The sequence below is a fragment of the Suncus etruscus genome (genome assembly GCF_024139225.1).
Source record: "Suncus etruscus isolate mSunEtr1 chromosome X unlocalized genomic scaffold, mSunEtr1.pri.cur SUPER_X_unloc_7, whole genome shotgun sequence".
Taxonomy (NCBI): Eukaryota; Metazoa; Chordata; class Mammalia; order Eulipotyphla; family Soricidae; genus Suncus; species Suncus etruscus.
The window spans coordinates 258,570-270,911 of NW_026060327.1; the positions used below are offsets into that span (position 1 = coordinate 258,570).

A 12,342-nucleotide genomic window follows, 5' to 3' on the forward strand; every position below is an offset into this window, starting at 1 on the left:
AAATTGTTAATAAATTGATTCCTAGGCTCAAACAGAGAAGTCTCGCTTTTTTCTACAATTTTCATTTCAGAATAGAACAATAATGTCCTTTCTCAATAGTGTGTTTTGTTTTGTTTTGTTTTTGCTGCCTGTATAAATTTTCCTCAAGTTTTATGTGTTCTAATTTTTTGGTTTTTGGGCCACACCCACTTGACGCTCAGGGGTTATTCCTGGCTACGAGCTCAGAAATTGCCCCTGGCTTGGGGGGACCATATGGGACGCCGGGGGATCAAACCACGGTCCGTCTAACGCTAGCGCTTGCAAGGCAGACACCTTACCTCTAGCGTCCCCTTCCTGGACCCATGTGTTCTAATTCTTATTTATTATGTTCCCTGTTATATGTACCAGAACTCATTTAGAACAATGAGTCCTGAGTTGCAAAATAGGATATTGTGGGCCCGGAGAGATAGCACAGCGGCGTTTGCCTTGCAAGCAGCCGATCCAGGACCAAAGGTGGTTGGTTCGAATCCTGGTGTCCCATATGGTGCCCCGTGCCTGCCAGGAGCTATTTCTGAGGAGACAGCCAGGAGGAACCCCTGAGCACTGCTGGGTGTGACCCAAAAACCAAAAAAAAAAAAAAAGAAAGAAATAGAATTCTTTTTTGGGTGGGGGTCACGCCTGACAACGCTCGGGGATTACTCTTGGGTCAAGGCTCAGAAATCACTCCTGGCAGGCTCAGGGGATCATATGGGTTGCCGGGATTCGAACCACCAACCTTCTGCGTGCAAGGCAAACGCCTTACCTCTATGCTATATCTCCCGCCCCAGAAGTAGAGTTCCTCGTCCTGTGCAACCTTAGCCATGTGGGCATTATTGCCATCATCAGTGTTTTCTTCCAGACCCATGTTTGCATGTGCCCCGTATTTGAGACATGAGGCTTCATTTGACTTCCTATATTTTAGATAGGTATCCACTCATTATATGCAGCTTTTTTGGCAGCACAAAATCTCAAACTTGAGATATCAGTGAGTCTGGGGGTTCACATTTTGAGCTAACAACTGAACAAGGTTGCTAACGATGAGTGTGGTGAGTGGCAGGGAAAAGAGTTTTAACAACACGCAGATTCACAAACCCCTGTTTAGGCTCCTTGAAATACAAGGTCAGTAAAGCGAACACTTCAATCACCTGAAAGCCAATTGTTTCTAGTTTCAAAAAAGCAGAAGCAGGCCCGGAGAGATAGCTCAGCGGTATTTGCCTTGCAAGCAGCCGATCCAGGACCTAAGGTGGTTGGTTCGAATCCCGGTGTCCCATAGGCTCCCCCGTGCCTGCCAGGACCTATTTCTGAGCAGACAGCCAGGAGTTACCCCTGAGCATAGCCGGTGTGGCCCAAAAACCAAAAAAGGACAAACAAGCAGAAGCAAATGTAGAGAGAAACTCGATGAAACAACCCTCTCTCGTTCTTACAGTCATGCTTCCTGTTTTAGAACCAAAACAATCTGGACAAATTTCTCAAGGGAGGAATATTACAGCGTGGCATTCAGTTCTTGGAAATTTCCCAAGAAATCTATATAGACACCACAGAACTCAGCATCCCACGAAAAGGGAGAAAGGTGAGTGAATCGGTCTTATAGAATTGAGTTACCAGGGGCTGGAGAGATAGCATGGAGGTAAGGCGGTTGCCTTTCATGCAAGAGGTCATCGGTTCGAATTCCAGCGTCCCATATGGTCCCCCGTGCCTGCCAGGAGCAATTTCTGAGCATGGAGCCAGGAGTAACCCCTGAGCACTGCCGGGTGTGACCCAAAAACCAAAAAAAAAAAAAGAATTGAGTTACCAGAAGTTTGGGTGTGAATCTTGAAGTCCTTGTGTCATGGAGGGGTAAACTGAAACTTAGTGTGGTGTGATTTTAGAAGATGGATACATGGGGACTGGAGAGATAGCATGGAGGTAGGGCATTTGCCTTGCATGCAGAAGGTCATTGGTTCGAATTCCAGCATCCCGTAGGGTCCCCGGAGTCTGAGGGTAGAGCTAGGAGTCAACCCTGAGCAGGGTCGGGTGTGAGCCAGAAACAAAACAAACAAACAAAACCAAAACGGGGCCCGGAGAAATAGCGCGGAGGTAAGGCGTTGGCGTTGCATGCAGAAGGACAGTGGTTCGATTCCCGGCTTCCCGTAGGGACCCCCAAGCCTGCCAGGAGCGATTTCTTTTTATTTCTTTTTTCATTTTTTGCTGGCAGTGCCTGTGTTTATTGTCCTACATCCCAGACCAGATCGTGCCCCCCATTCCGTCTGGGGGGCAGGGGACACTGCTTCCTGGCATCTTAGGATCGCCCCCCAAAGAAAACAGCTGCTCTCCAGCCTGGCCCCAGGGTTCCGCTATCACGTCCAGCGCCCTGACTACAGCCCCCCCCCTACAGAGGGTCCACTCTGTGGAGGTTTCGGGGAACCACTGCATGCATAGGAATGGCCGAAGCAGTGAATGCCTTCTGACAGGGCCTGGGGGGGGGAGGCAGGGCGAGGATCACTCGGCCCCCCACCCGCCTGAAGCCTTCCGGGATATCCATCAAGTGCCGCAGTCTGAACGGCCTTGGGGGCTTCGTTTAGAGTCCTCTCGCCTCCTCCAGGAAACTTGGGGGCTCCAGCTTGGCTCACGCCTCCTTCAGGACATGGGGGTGGCGGTGGGGGCTCAGGACGGCCGGAACTTCCGCTGGCCCCGCGTCAGCTTGATCTGCTCGCTGCTTGTCCTCCTCGGATATTTTGCCCAGCTGTGGCAGATGCTCCATCTTGAGCAGTATGGTGGCCCATTGAGGACAAAAAGGGTGCGCGTTCCTAGAGCCCTCCCCGTCCCAGGCCTGGGTGCGTGCAGTCAACTGGGGAGACGAGCCCCCCTGCCCGTGGCCAAGAGGGGCTTCCGGCGCCAGGAGAGAGTGGACCGAGCCGGGCAGGTGCTGTCCCTGTGGGCGCTGGATGAAAGGAAAGCTGGGCCACGTTACTGTGCTAGGAACCCGGCGGGCTCGGGGACACGGGCTGGGCGTCCCGCGCTTGCCGCGCGGCACGCTTACGGCTTCTTCTCTCTGCGCGCCGCCATCTTGCCGACCCGTAGCCGCGGGGGCCGCTGGGAGTTGTAGTCGGTAGCCATTTCTGGCCGCAGAGCAAGGAGTCAACTCGGAGCGTTGCTGGGTGGGACGCAAAAACCAGAAAATAAATAAAATATTATGTGTGAGGGTTGGAGAGATAGCGTAGCGGTAGAACATTTGCCTTCCATGAGGCCGACCAGAAACAGACGGGGCTTCCAATCCCGGCATCCCATGTGGTCCCCAGAATCTGCCAGGAACAATTTCTGAGCACACAGCCAGGACTCACCCTTGAGTGCCGCTAAAACCAAAAATAAATAGATAAATTATGGACGAGAACCCACGCTATTGTGTTTTGAAATATCCGAGCTACCCAAATGTTCAACAAACATACAGGAATGGAAAAGTTGAGCATATATTTAGAACCCCCTATGACAGGGAGATAAGAAAAAATATCCTGCAGTTCGGTGCACCATAAATGAATTTGGACGTGTGTTCAGTAAATGCGTCACAGAAAAGGTCACACATGTATGATTTCACCAACTATGATATATAGAAATAAAAAAGGAAAGAAAGAGAGAAAGAAAGAAACAAACAGAGAAGAGAAAAGAAAAAAAAGAAAAAGAAAAAAAAGAAATAAAAAAGGGAATAAATGGCATTACATGATAAAATGCATTGACATTGGAATAGTAATGGGTATTACAAACGAATAGATGGGGCCGGAGAGATAGCATGAAGGGAAGGCGTTTTTCTTGCATGCAGAATGATGATGGTTCGAATCCCGGCATCCCATAGGGTCCCCTAAATATGTCAGGAGCAATTTCTGAGCATGTGGCCAGGTTTGACCCAGAAACCAAACACAAACAAACAAACAAAAAGGAGTAGAGAAGAACCATACTTAGTAGAAAATTATGGGCTGAATTAGAGGTTGCAGCCAGAAACTGGTCGATCTGTATTTCTCTAGACCAACAGCATAGATTCCATTCATGGAACATCCCAGTATATATTATTGAAAAATATCTTTTTATGAAATCATATATCTATCATACATATTCATACATACATGATCAATAACATTTTTGTTTGGTTTTGGGATCATACCAGCAGTGCTCAGGGGTTCCTCCTGGCTATTCACTCAGAAATCGCTCCTGGCACGCTCGGGGAAGCATGTGGGATGCCGGGATTTGAACCACCTTTGGTCCTAGATCTGCTGCTTGTGAGGCAAACTCCCTACCGTCCTGCTAACCCTCTGGTCCTAACAGCACAAATTATTGATTAATAATAACCAACAGCATCAAATTCATATGGATTAATGCCAAAAATTTATTAAAAAAATATCAGGATACCAACATTTCAGAATTCTAATATTTCATCATATCAAAATTTCACTATGCCTGGGCCCGGAGAGATAGCACAGCGGCGTTTGCCTTGCAAGCAGCTGATCCAGGACTAAAGGTGGTTGGTTCGAATCCCGGTGTCCCATAGGGTCCCCCGTGCCTGCCAGGAGCTATTTCTGAGCAGACAGCCAGGAGTAACCTCTGAGCACTGCCGGGTGTGGCCCAAAAACCAAAAAAATTTTTTCACTATGCCTATATCCAATCATTCTACTATTATCGCAAAATACCAATATTCAGAACTGAAGGATAGCGCAGCTGTAGGGCGTTTGCCTTGCGTGCGGCTGACCCAGGACAGACTTCGGTTCGATCCCAGCATCCTATATGGTCCCCCAAGCCAGAGCAATTTCTGACCGCATAGCCAGGAGTAACACCTGAGCGTCGCCAGTGTGACCCAAACACACACAAAAACAAAACAAAACAACCAATATTCTGACAGGTATATGTCAGCTGTGGGAGTGGTAGAGAAGCATGCCTGAGGATACCCTCTAAAATATTCTTTTTTGAGGGGGTTAGACCTGGCAGCACTCAGGGGTTCCGCCTGGCTCTATGCTCAGAAGTCGCTCTTGGCAGGCTCAGAGGACCATATGTGATGCCAGGATTCGAACCAATGACCTTCTGCATGAAAGGCAAATGCCCTACTGTAGCAAGTCAGCCCCTGAAGAGGTTGACTGATGGTGGGATGGAGGATGAGGCCTTTTTCTTCCAGCTCGGAGTACGCGTCTGCCACCCTGTCTAGCCCACGGTTCTGAGATGAAACGGCAGGTAAACAGCTTGCAGACAGTTAGGCTCGTGGAAATATTTGCTTTATTCGGAGGACAAAACTGAAGTCCAAAGACTCAGCTTCCGTTCCAGCAAAAAAGCCCCGGCCTTCTACAGACCCTTGTTTTTATCCCCCAGAGTCAGGTACCACCCAATGGTGGGATCAGATACCAACCAATGGTGGAAGCAGAATCAGGTACTACCCTAGGGTGGGGGCAGAATGCCAGGTCACACCCTAGGGTAGGGCACAATCACCAATCAGTTTAGGGTAACATAGTAATCCCTCAAAATATTTACATACAGAACACCCTACCTCCATGCTATCTCTCCGGGCTCTAAAATATTGCATATGGCGGACCTCAGTTCGATCCCCGGCATCCCATGATATCTTTCCAGCCCCTAGGAACGATTTTTGAGCTCAGAGCCAGAGTACTCCCTGGAAAGTGTCTCCCAGAGTAATCCCTGGCAGGAGGGGCCCCTCCAAAAACAAACAAACAAACAAAACAATTTTGGACTTGCTTCATGAATTTACATGCCCTTCTTGTGCAGGGGCCATGCTAAGTTTCATCATTGTTTTTGTTTTGTTTTGGGGCCACACCGGTGATGCTCAGGGATTACTCCTGGCTATGTGCTCAGAAATTGGTCCTGGCATGGGGGACCATATGGGATGCCGGGGGATTGAACCACAGTTCGTCTAGGTTAGCACTTGCAAGGCAAATGCCCTACTGCTGCACCACTACTCTGGCCCCTAAGTGTCAGAATTTTGCCGATTTTAGGAATGACCTGCTAAGGGAAGTAGTAACGTACAATTTGATCTTAAGAAATACATAAGGAAAAAAAAAAGAATGGAAGAGGGCCCAGAGACATAGCACAGCAGCGTTTGCTTTGCAAGCAGCCAATCCAGGACCAATGGTGGCTGGTTCAAATCCCGGTGTCCCATAGGGTCCCCCGTGCCTGTCAGGAGCTATTTCTGAGCAGACAGACACGAGGAACCCCTGAGAACTGCCGGGTGTGGCCCAAAAACCAAAAAAAAATACATAAAGGCTGGAGAAATAGCATGAAGGTAAGGCATACAGAAGGTCAGTGGTTCGAATCCTGGCATCCCATATGGTTCCCTGAGCCTGTCAGGAGCGATTTCTGAGCCTAGAGCCAAGAGTAACCCCTGAACGAGGCCAGGTGTGACCCAGAAACCAAAAAAATATATACCTTGCAGGGCTAGAGTAATAGCACAGCATGAGGGCATTTGCCTCTGACACAGCAGGTTCGAGACTCCTGAAAGCCGATGGGTATGGACCAAAAGCAAACACACAAAAAATACATTTGCATGTTTTGGCTTTAATAGGAAAGAATCAGGGTGTGTAGGATACAGAACAAATTTTTACAGAAAAGGTAGATTTTGGTAGGGGATGAGAAGAGAGGAATGGAAGACATTGGTGGTGGGAATGTTGCACTGGTGAAGGGGGGGTGTTCTTTTTGACAGAAACCCAACAACAATCATGTTTGTGTAAGGTGCTTAAAGATTTAAAAAGAAATTAATTGTCTAGACATTCAAGATGTGTATTGTAAAAATAAAATTCAAACCAATAAAATATTTCCAGATGTCTGATTAAAATAAAAAAATAAAGGGGGCCAGAGAGATAGCACGGAGGTAGAGCATTTGCCTTGCATGCAGAAGAATGGTGTTTCGAATTCCGGCGTCCCATACGGTCCTCCGAGTCTGACACGAGTGATTTCTGAGCGTAGAGCCAGAAGTAACCCCTGAGTGCTGCCGGGTGTGACCCAAAAACCAAAATAATAATAATAATAATAATAATAATAATAAAACAAACCAAAAAAATACTTAGAATGCCTAGCTATGGGTCGAAGTGATAGCACAATGATGGAAAATTTACCTTGCACGCAAAAATAGTAGGACAACTGCCTTGCATAGGCTAGCCAGTGTCCCCCAGTGTCCCATATGGTCCCAATAAGCCAGGAGCGATTCCTGAGCGCATAATGTCCCCGTGTGTAGCCCAAAAAAAAAAAAAACAAAAAACAAAAAACAACAGAAACAAAAGGTATATACTTCAACAAAACACTACATAACTGTCGAAAATTTTAAATTTTCAAAGGTGAATGGAAGTAAACACCTTTAAAGCAACCAGAGAAAAAGCAGGAAGGATTAGAGAGATAGAACAGAGGCCAGAAATAGCAAAGCGGTAGGGCGTTTGCCTCATCGGCAGTAGATCCAGCACAGACGGTGGTTCGAATCCCGACATCCCATATAGTCCCCCTGCTTGCCAGAAGCGATTTCTGAGTGCAGAGCCAGGAGTAACCTCTGGCCGCTGCCAGGTGTGACCCAAAAACAAATACAGAAGAAAACCAAACCAAACAAAAAAAACCTAGATAGTACAAAACATAAGATGCTCAGTCCTCATACCATACCATTTCCTGAGCATTGCCAGGAGTCACACTTTACAGTTCAGAACCAAGAATAACTCCTGGGCCCGAGAGATAGCACAGCGGCGTTTGCCTTGCAAGCAGCCGATCCAGGACCTAAGGTGGTTGGTTCGAATCCCGGTGTCCTATAGGCTCCCCCGTGCCTGCCAGGAGTTATTTCTGAGCAGACAGTCAGGAGTGACCCCTGAGCACCGCCGGGTGTGCCCCCCCCCAAAAAAATAAGAATAACTCCTGAGCACCAATGGGTATAAATTTGCGGAAATCCTGAACACGGCGTCGAGACAAGCAATGTGCTTTTTTGCTGAAGTAGAGGAAAGGGAGGGCCCTCTGTCCTCTGTCTTTTGGGGGGCGTCACACTCAACAGTGTTCAGTGGTTACTCCTGGCTCTACACTCAGAAATCGCTATAGACAGGCTCAGGGGACCCTATGGAATGCCGGGATTCGAACTACTGTCCTCCTGGATGCAAGGCAAATGCCCTACTTCCGTACTATCTCTCCGGCCCCTTCTGAGCAATTGCTCTACCCTGCAAGCTTACTTTTCGGTGTGTCTAAACAGGATATTAAACTCGCCTGTCAATTTGTGATTTTGCTCCGACTATTTTCTCTTCTCTGAGCACTTGTTGCTCCATCAGCACTCAAATAATTTAGCTGAAATCACAGATTTGGAAGATCTGTACTGAATTGGGCTTCCCAGGTCATTGCCTCCTCTGTTCTCAAACCAGAAGACATACCTACTCCTAGAAGCTTTCAAGTGAAGAGGACATAACTGGTGTTTTATTAAAAATCCAGTTTTGGGGTCCGGAGAGATAGCACAACGGCGTTTGCCTTGCAAGCAGCCGATCCAGGACCAAAGGTGGTTGGTTCGAATCCCGGTGTCCCGTATGGTCCCCTGTGCCTGCCAGGAGCTATTCCTGAGCAGAGAGCCAGGAGCAACCCCTGAGCACTACTGGGTGTGGCCCAAAAAAAATCCAGTTTTGGCCCACCCAGATTTAAATCAGAGCATACAGTCAGGAGTTAGTCCAGAGCACTGCCAGGAGTGACACCAAATCACAAACAGACCGGAGAGATAGAGTAGAGGTAGGGCATTTGACTTGCATACAGAACGAAGGTGGTTCGAATTCCGGCACCCATATGGTCCCCTGAGAACGCCAGGAATGATTTCTGACCATAGAGACCAGAGGGTTGGGTATGACCCAAAAACCAAACAAACAAAAAACACAAACACACAAGAAAAACTCTTACTTCCCAGGAGATCTATGTTTACTTTTATGACTTCATCTAAAATCTGAGATATTTCTCTCTGGGTCTAAACCAAATTATGAATAACTAAGCCAAATGCCCTCAAATGCATTCTTTACCAGAGACTGATTCTGTTTAGAATTAGGTCATAGTTTCTCTCCATTTTATTCCCTGCCGCTTTCGAGGGGGAAGGAAAGAGACATCAGAACTATCTGAAGACAAAATTTATTCGTACACATGGCAAAATATGGAAGGAGTCAGAGGTCAGCACACTTCCCTGCAAAATCGGGGTTCTCCCCTGTGTCCTTTGGTGTGTGATGAGACTTGAACTTGCAGAGTTCCTGCAAAAATAGGGCTTCTTGGGCCTGGAGAGAGAGCACAGCGGTGTTTGCCTTGCAAGCAGCAGATGCAGGACCTAAGGTGGTTGGTTCGAATCCCGGTGTCCCACAGGGTCCCCCGTGCCTGTCAGGAGCTATTTCTGAGCAAAAAGCCTGGAGTAACCACTGAGCAACACCGGTGTGGTCCAAAAAACAAAAAACAAAAAAAAATAGGGCTTCTCATCTTTGTGTGTCCTTTGGTATGTAAAGATATTTGACCTGGAAAAACTCCCTCTTCCTCTCTACCTCCCTTTCTCCTTCCTCTCTCTCTCCGTTCCCTCTCTTCCTCTTCCTCTCTCCCCCTTCCTATCCTTCTCTTCCTCTTTCTCCCTCCATCCTTCTCTCTCCCCTTCTCCCTCTCTTCCTCTTCCTGTCATTCCTCTATCTCCCTCTTTCTCCCTCCCTGTCCCTCTCCTCCTCCTTTTACTCTCCTTCCCTCTCCTCCCTGTCACTCTTTTCTCTCTCTCTCCCTCTCCCTATCTCTCCCTCCTTCTCCCTATCCTCCTCCTCTCTCTCTTCTTAAAAGAAGCGAATTTAAAAAAAGAAAAAGAGATTTGACTTCTGACTAAAGTCTCAGATACGTTCCCTGCAAACATGAAGCTTTCTTCCGTGTGTCTTGTAGTGTGTGAAGAAAACTGACCTACGACTGCACCCATATCCACAATGCTTGCCAATATAAGGCTTCTCCCGTGTGGTTTGTCATGAGATTTGACCGATTTCTGAAGCCTCACCGACACTCCTTGCATATATAGGCTTCTTCTCCCCTGTGTGCGTTCTCTGGTGTGCGAGGAGATGTGACCTCTGACTGAAGCCTCGTCCACACTCCCCGCAGACATGGGACTTGTCCCCGGTGTGCGTTTTCTGGTGTGTGCTGAGATTAAACCTCTGGCTGAAGCCTCGCCCACACTCCTCGCAAACATACGGCTTCTCTCCTGTGTGTGTCCTCTGGTGTCTGAGGAAATCTGACTTCAAGTTGAAGCTGCGTCCACATGTTCTACAAACGTGCGGCTTCTCCCCCGTGTGCGTCCTCTGGTGGATGAGCAGATGCGACATCTGGCTGAAGCCTCGTCCACACTCTCCGCAGACGTGGGGCTTTTCCCCTGTGTGTGTCCACTTGTGCTTGATGAGACTGGACAGATCTCTGAAGCCTCGCTCACACTCCCTGCAAATATGGGGCTTCTCCCCCGTGTGTGTCCTCTGGTGGATGACCAGCTGTGCCCTCCGAATGAAGGCTCGCCCACACTCTTTGCACACATGGGGCTTTTCCCCTGTGTGTGTCCTCTGGTGGCCTACCAGAGCTGACCTCTGACTAAAACATCGCCCACACTCCTTACAAACGTGGGGCTTTTCGCCTGTGTGTGTCCTCTGGTGGCCTACCAGAGCTGACCTCTGACTGAAGCCTCGTCCACACTCCCTGCAAACATGGGGCTTCTCCCCAGTGTGTGTCCTCTGGTGGATGACCAGTTGCGCCCTCTCACTGAAGCGTCTCCCACAGTCCCTGCAGACGTGCGGCTTCTCCCCTGTGTGCGTCATCTGGTGCCTGATGAGGTTGGCCCTCTGGCTGAAGCCTTTCCCGCAGTCGGTGCAGATGTGCGGCTTCTCCTCCGAGTGCGTCTTCTTGTGCCTGAGGAGACCCGACTTGTCGCTGAAGCCTCGCCCGCACTCCTTGCAGATGTGCGGCTTCTCCCCGGTGTGCGTCCTGAGGTGCGTGATGAGATTGGAACTCCGACTGAAGCCTCGCCCGCACTCTCTGCAGAGATGCGGCTTCTCCCCTGTGTGTATTCTCTGGTGTATGATGAGGCTGGACATCTGGCTGAAGCCTCGTCCACACTCCCCGCAAACATAGGGCCTCTCCCCAGTGTGTATTCTTTGGTGAATGATGAGGTGAGACCTCTGGCTGAAGCCTCGACGACACTCCATGCAAATATGGGGCTTCTCCCCCGTGTGTGACCTCTGGTGCCTCACGAGGCTCGATATGTCGATGAAACCTCGCCCACATTCTGCGCACACATACGGCTTCTCCCCTGTGTGTATCCTCAGGTGGATGATGAGATTGGACCTCCGGCTGAAGCCTTGCCCACAGTCTCTGCAAACATACAGCTTCTCCCCTGTGTCTGTCCTCCGGTGTATGATGAGATCTGAGTCATCACTGAAATCGTGCCTAGCTCTTGCGTGATTGTCTTCTAAAATTTGGGCCATTTCTCTCCCTGGAAATACACTATCTGCGTCCTTTGCGTTGACTTTCTGGCTTGGGTTCATTTCTTCCTCCAGTTCCTTCAGTGGATCAGAGCTCACGATTTCACTGCAAAATAGCTGGGAGAGGGATGTTGAAATTCCTTTCAGCGTCGTCTTCTTAGGCGAAGGAATGGAGCTCTCTGTTTGCTTCTGACTTTTAAGCATGGCATTCCTTGTTTCGTCACCGTATGGATTAGAATGCTGTTGCCATTGCTTCTGGTCATGTGGATAGGAATTCTTAGGTGGGAGGTGCTTTCTTGCAGACGTTCCTGGGAGGATATGAGAGGGATGACTATATTTCATGTGGCAACTGAGGAACTTCTGACTGGAGAAGGTGCAAAAGCAGAACTGACACGGATGGATTTCTGGCTTTGGTTCTGCTAAAAGAGGAAGATTTTGGTCAGAGCAGATGTTGACAAGGCTGTCTGGACCATAGTGGTATCTTCTGATGACGTCTGTTCTTTTACTTAATAAAGAAAGTTAAAGTTGGGGCCGGGAACTGGAGAGATATCACGGAGGTAAGGGTTTGCCTTACATGCAGAAGGACGATGGTTCGATTCTCGGCATCCCATATGGTCCCCTGAGCCTGCCAGGAGCTATTTCTGAGCATAGAGCCAGGAGTAAAACCTGGGTGCTGCCGGGTGTGACTCAAAAATAAAAACAAAAAGAAATTGGGGGTGCCGGGCGGTGGCGCTGGAGGTAAGGTGCCTGCCTTGCCTGCGCTAGCCTAGGACGGACCGCGGTTCGATCCCCCGGCGTCCCATATGGTCCCCCAAGAAGCCAGGAGCAACTTCTGAGCGCATAGCCAGGAGTAACCCCTGAGCGTCACAGGGTGTGGCCCAAAAAA

General features: G+C 48.9%; 1 protein-coding gene across 1 annotated transcript; it reads right to left on the reverse strand.

Annotated features, from left to right (window-relative positions):
* Positions 1-9,959: 9,959 nt before the first annotated feature.
* Positions 9,960-11,876, reverse strand: LOC126000654 (histone-lysine N-methyltransferase PRDM9-like). Its single transcript, XM_049767835.1, has 2 exons — positions 10,648-11,876; positions 9,960-10,563 (listed from the first exon to the last, which is right to left on the reverse strand). Exons 1-2 carry the CDS (start codon positions 11,796-11,798, stop codon positions 9,960-9,962), a joined length of 1,755 nt encoding a protein of 584 aa, XP_049623792.1. The 5' UTR covers positions 11,799-11,876.
* Positions 11,877-12,342: the final 466 nt, after the last annotated feature.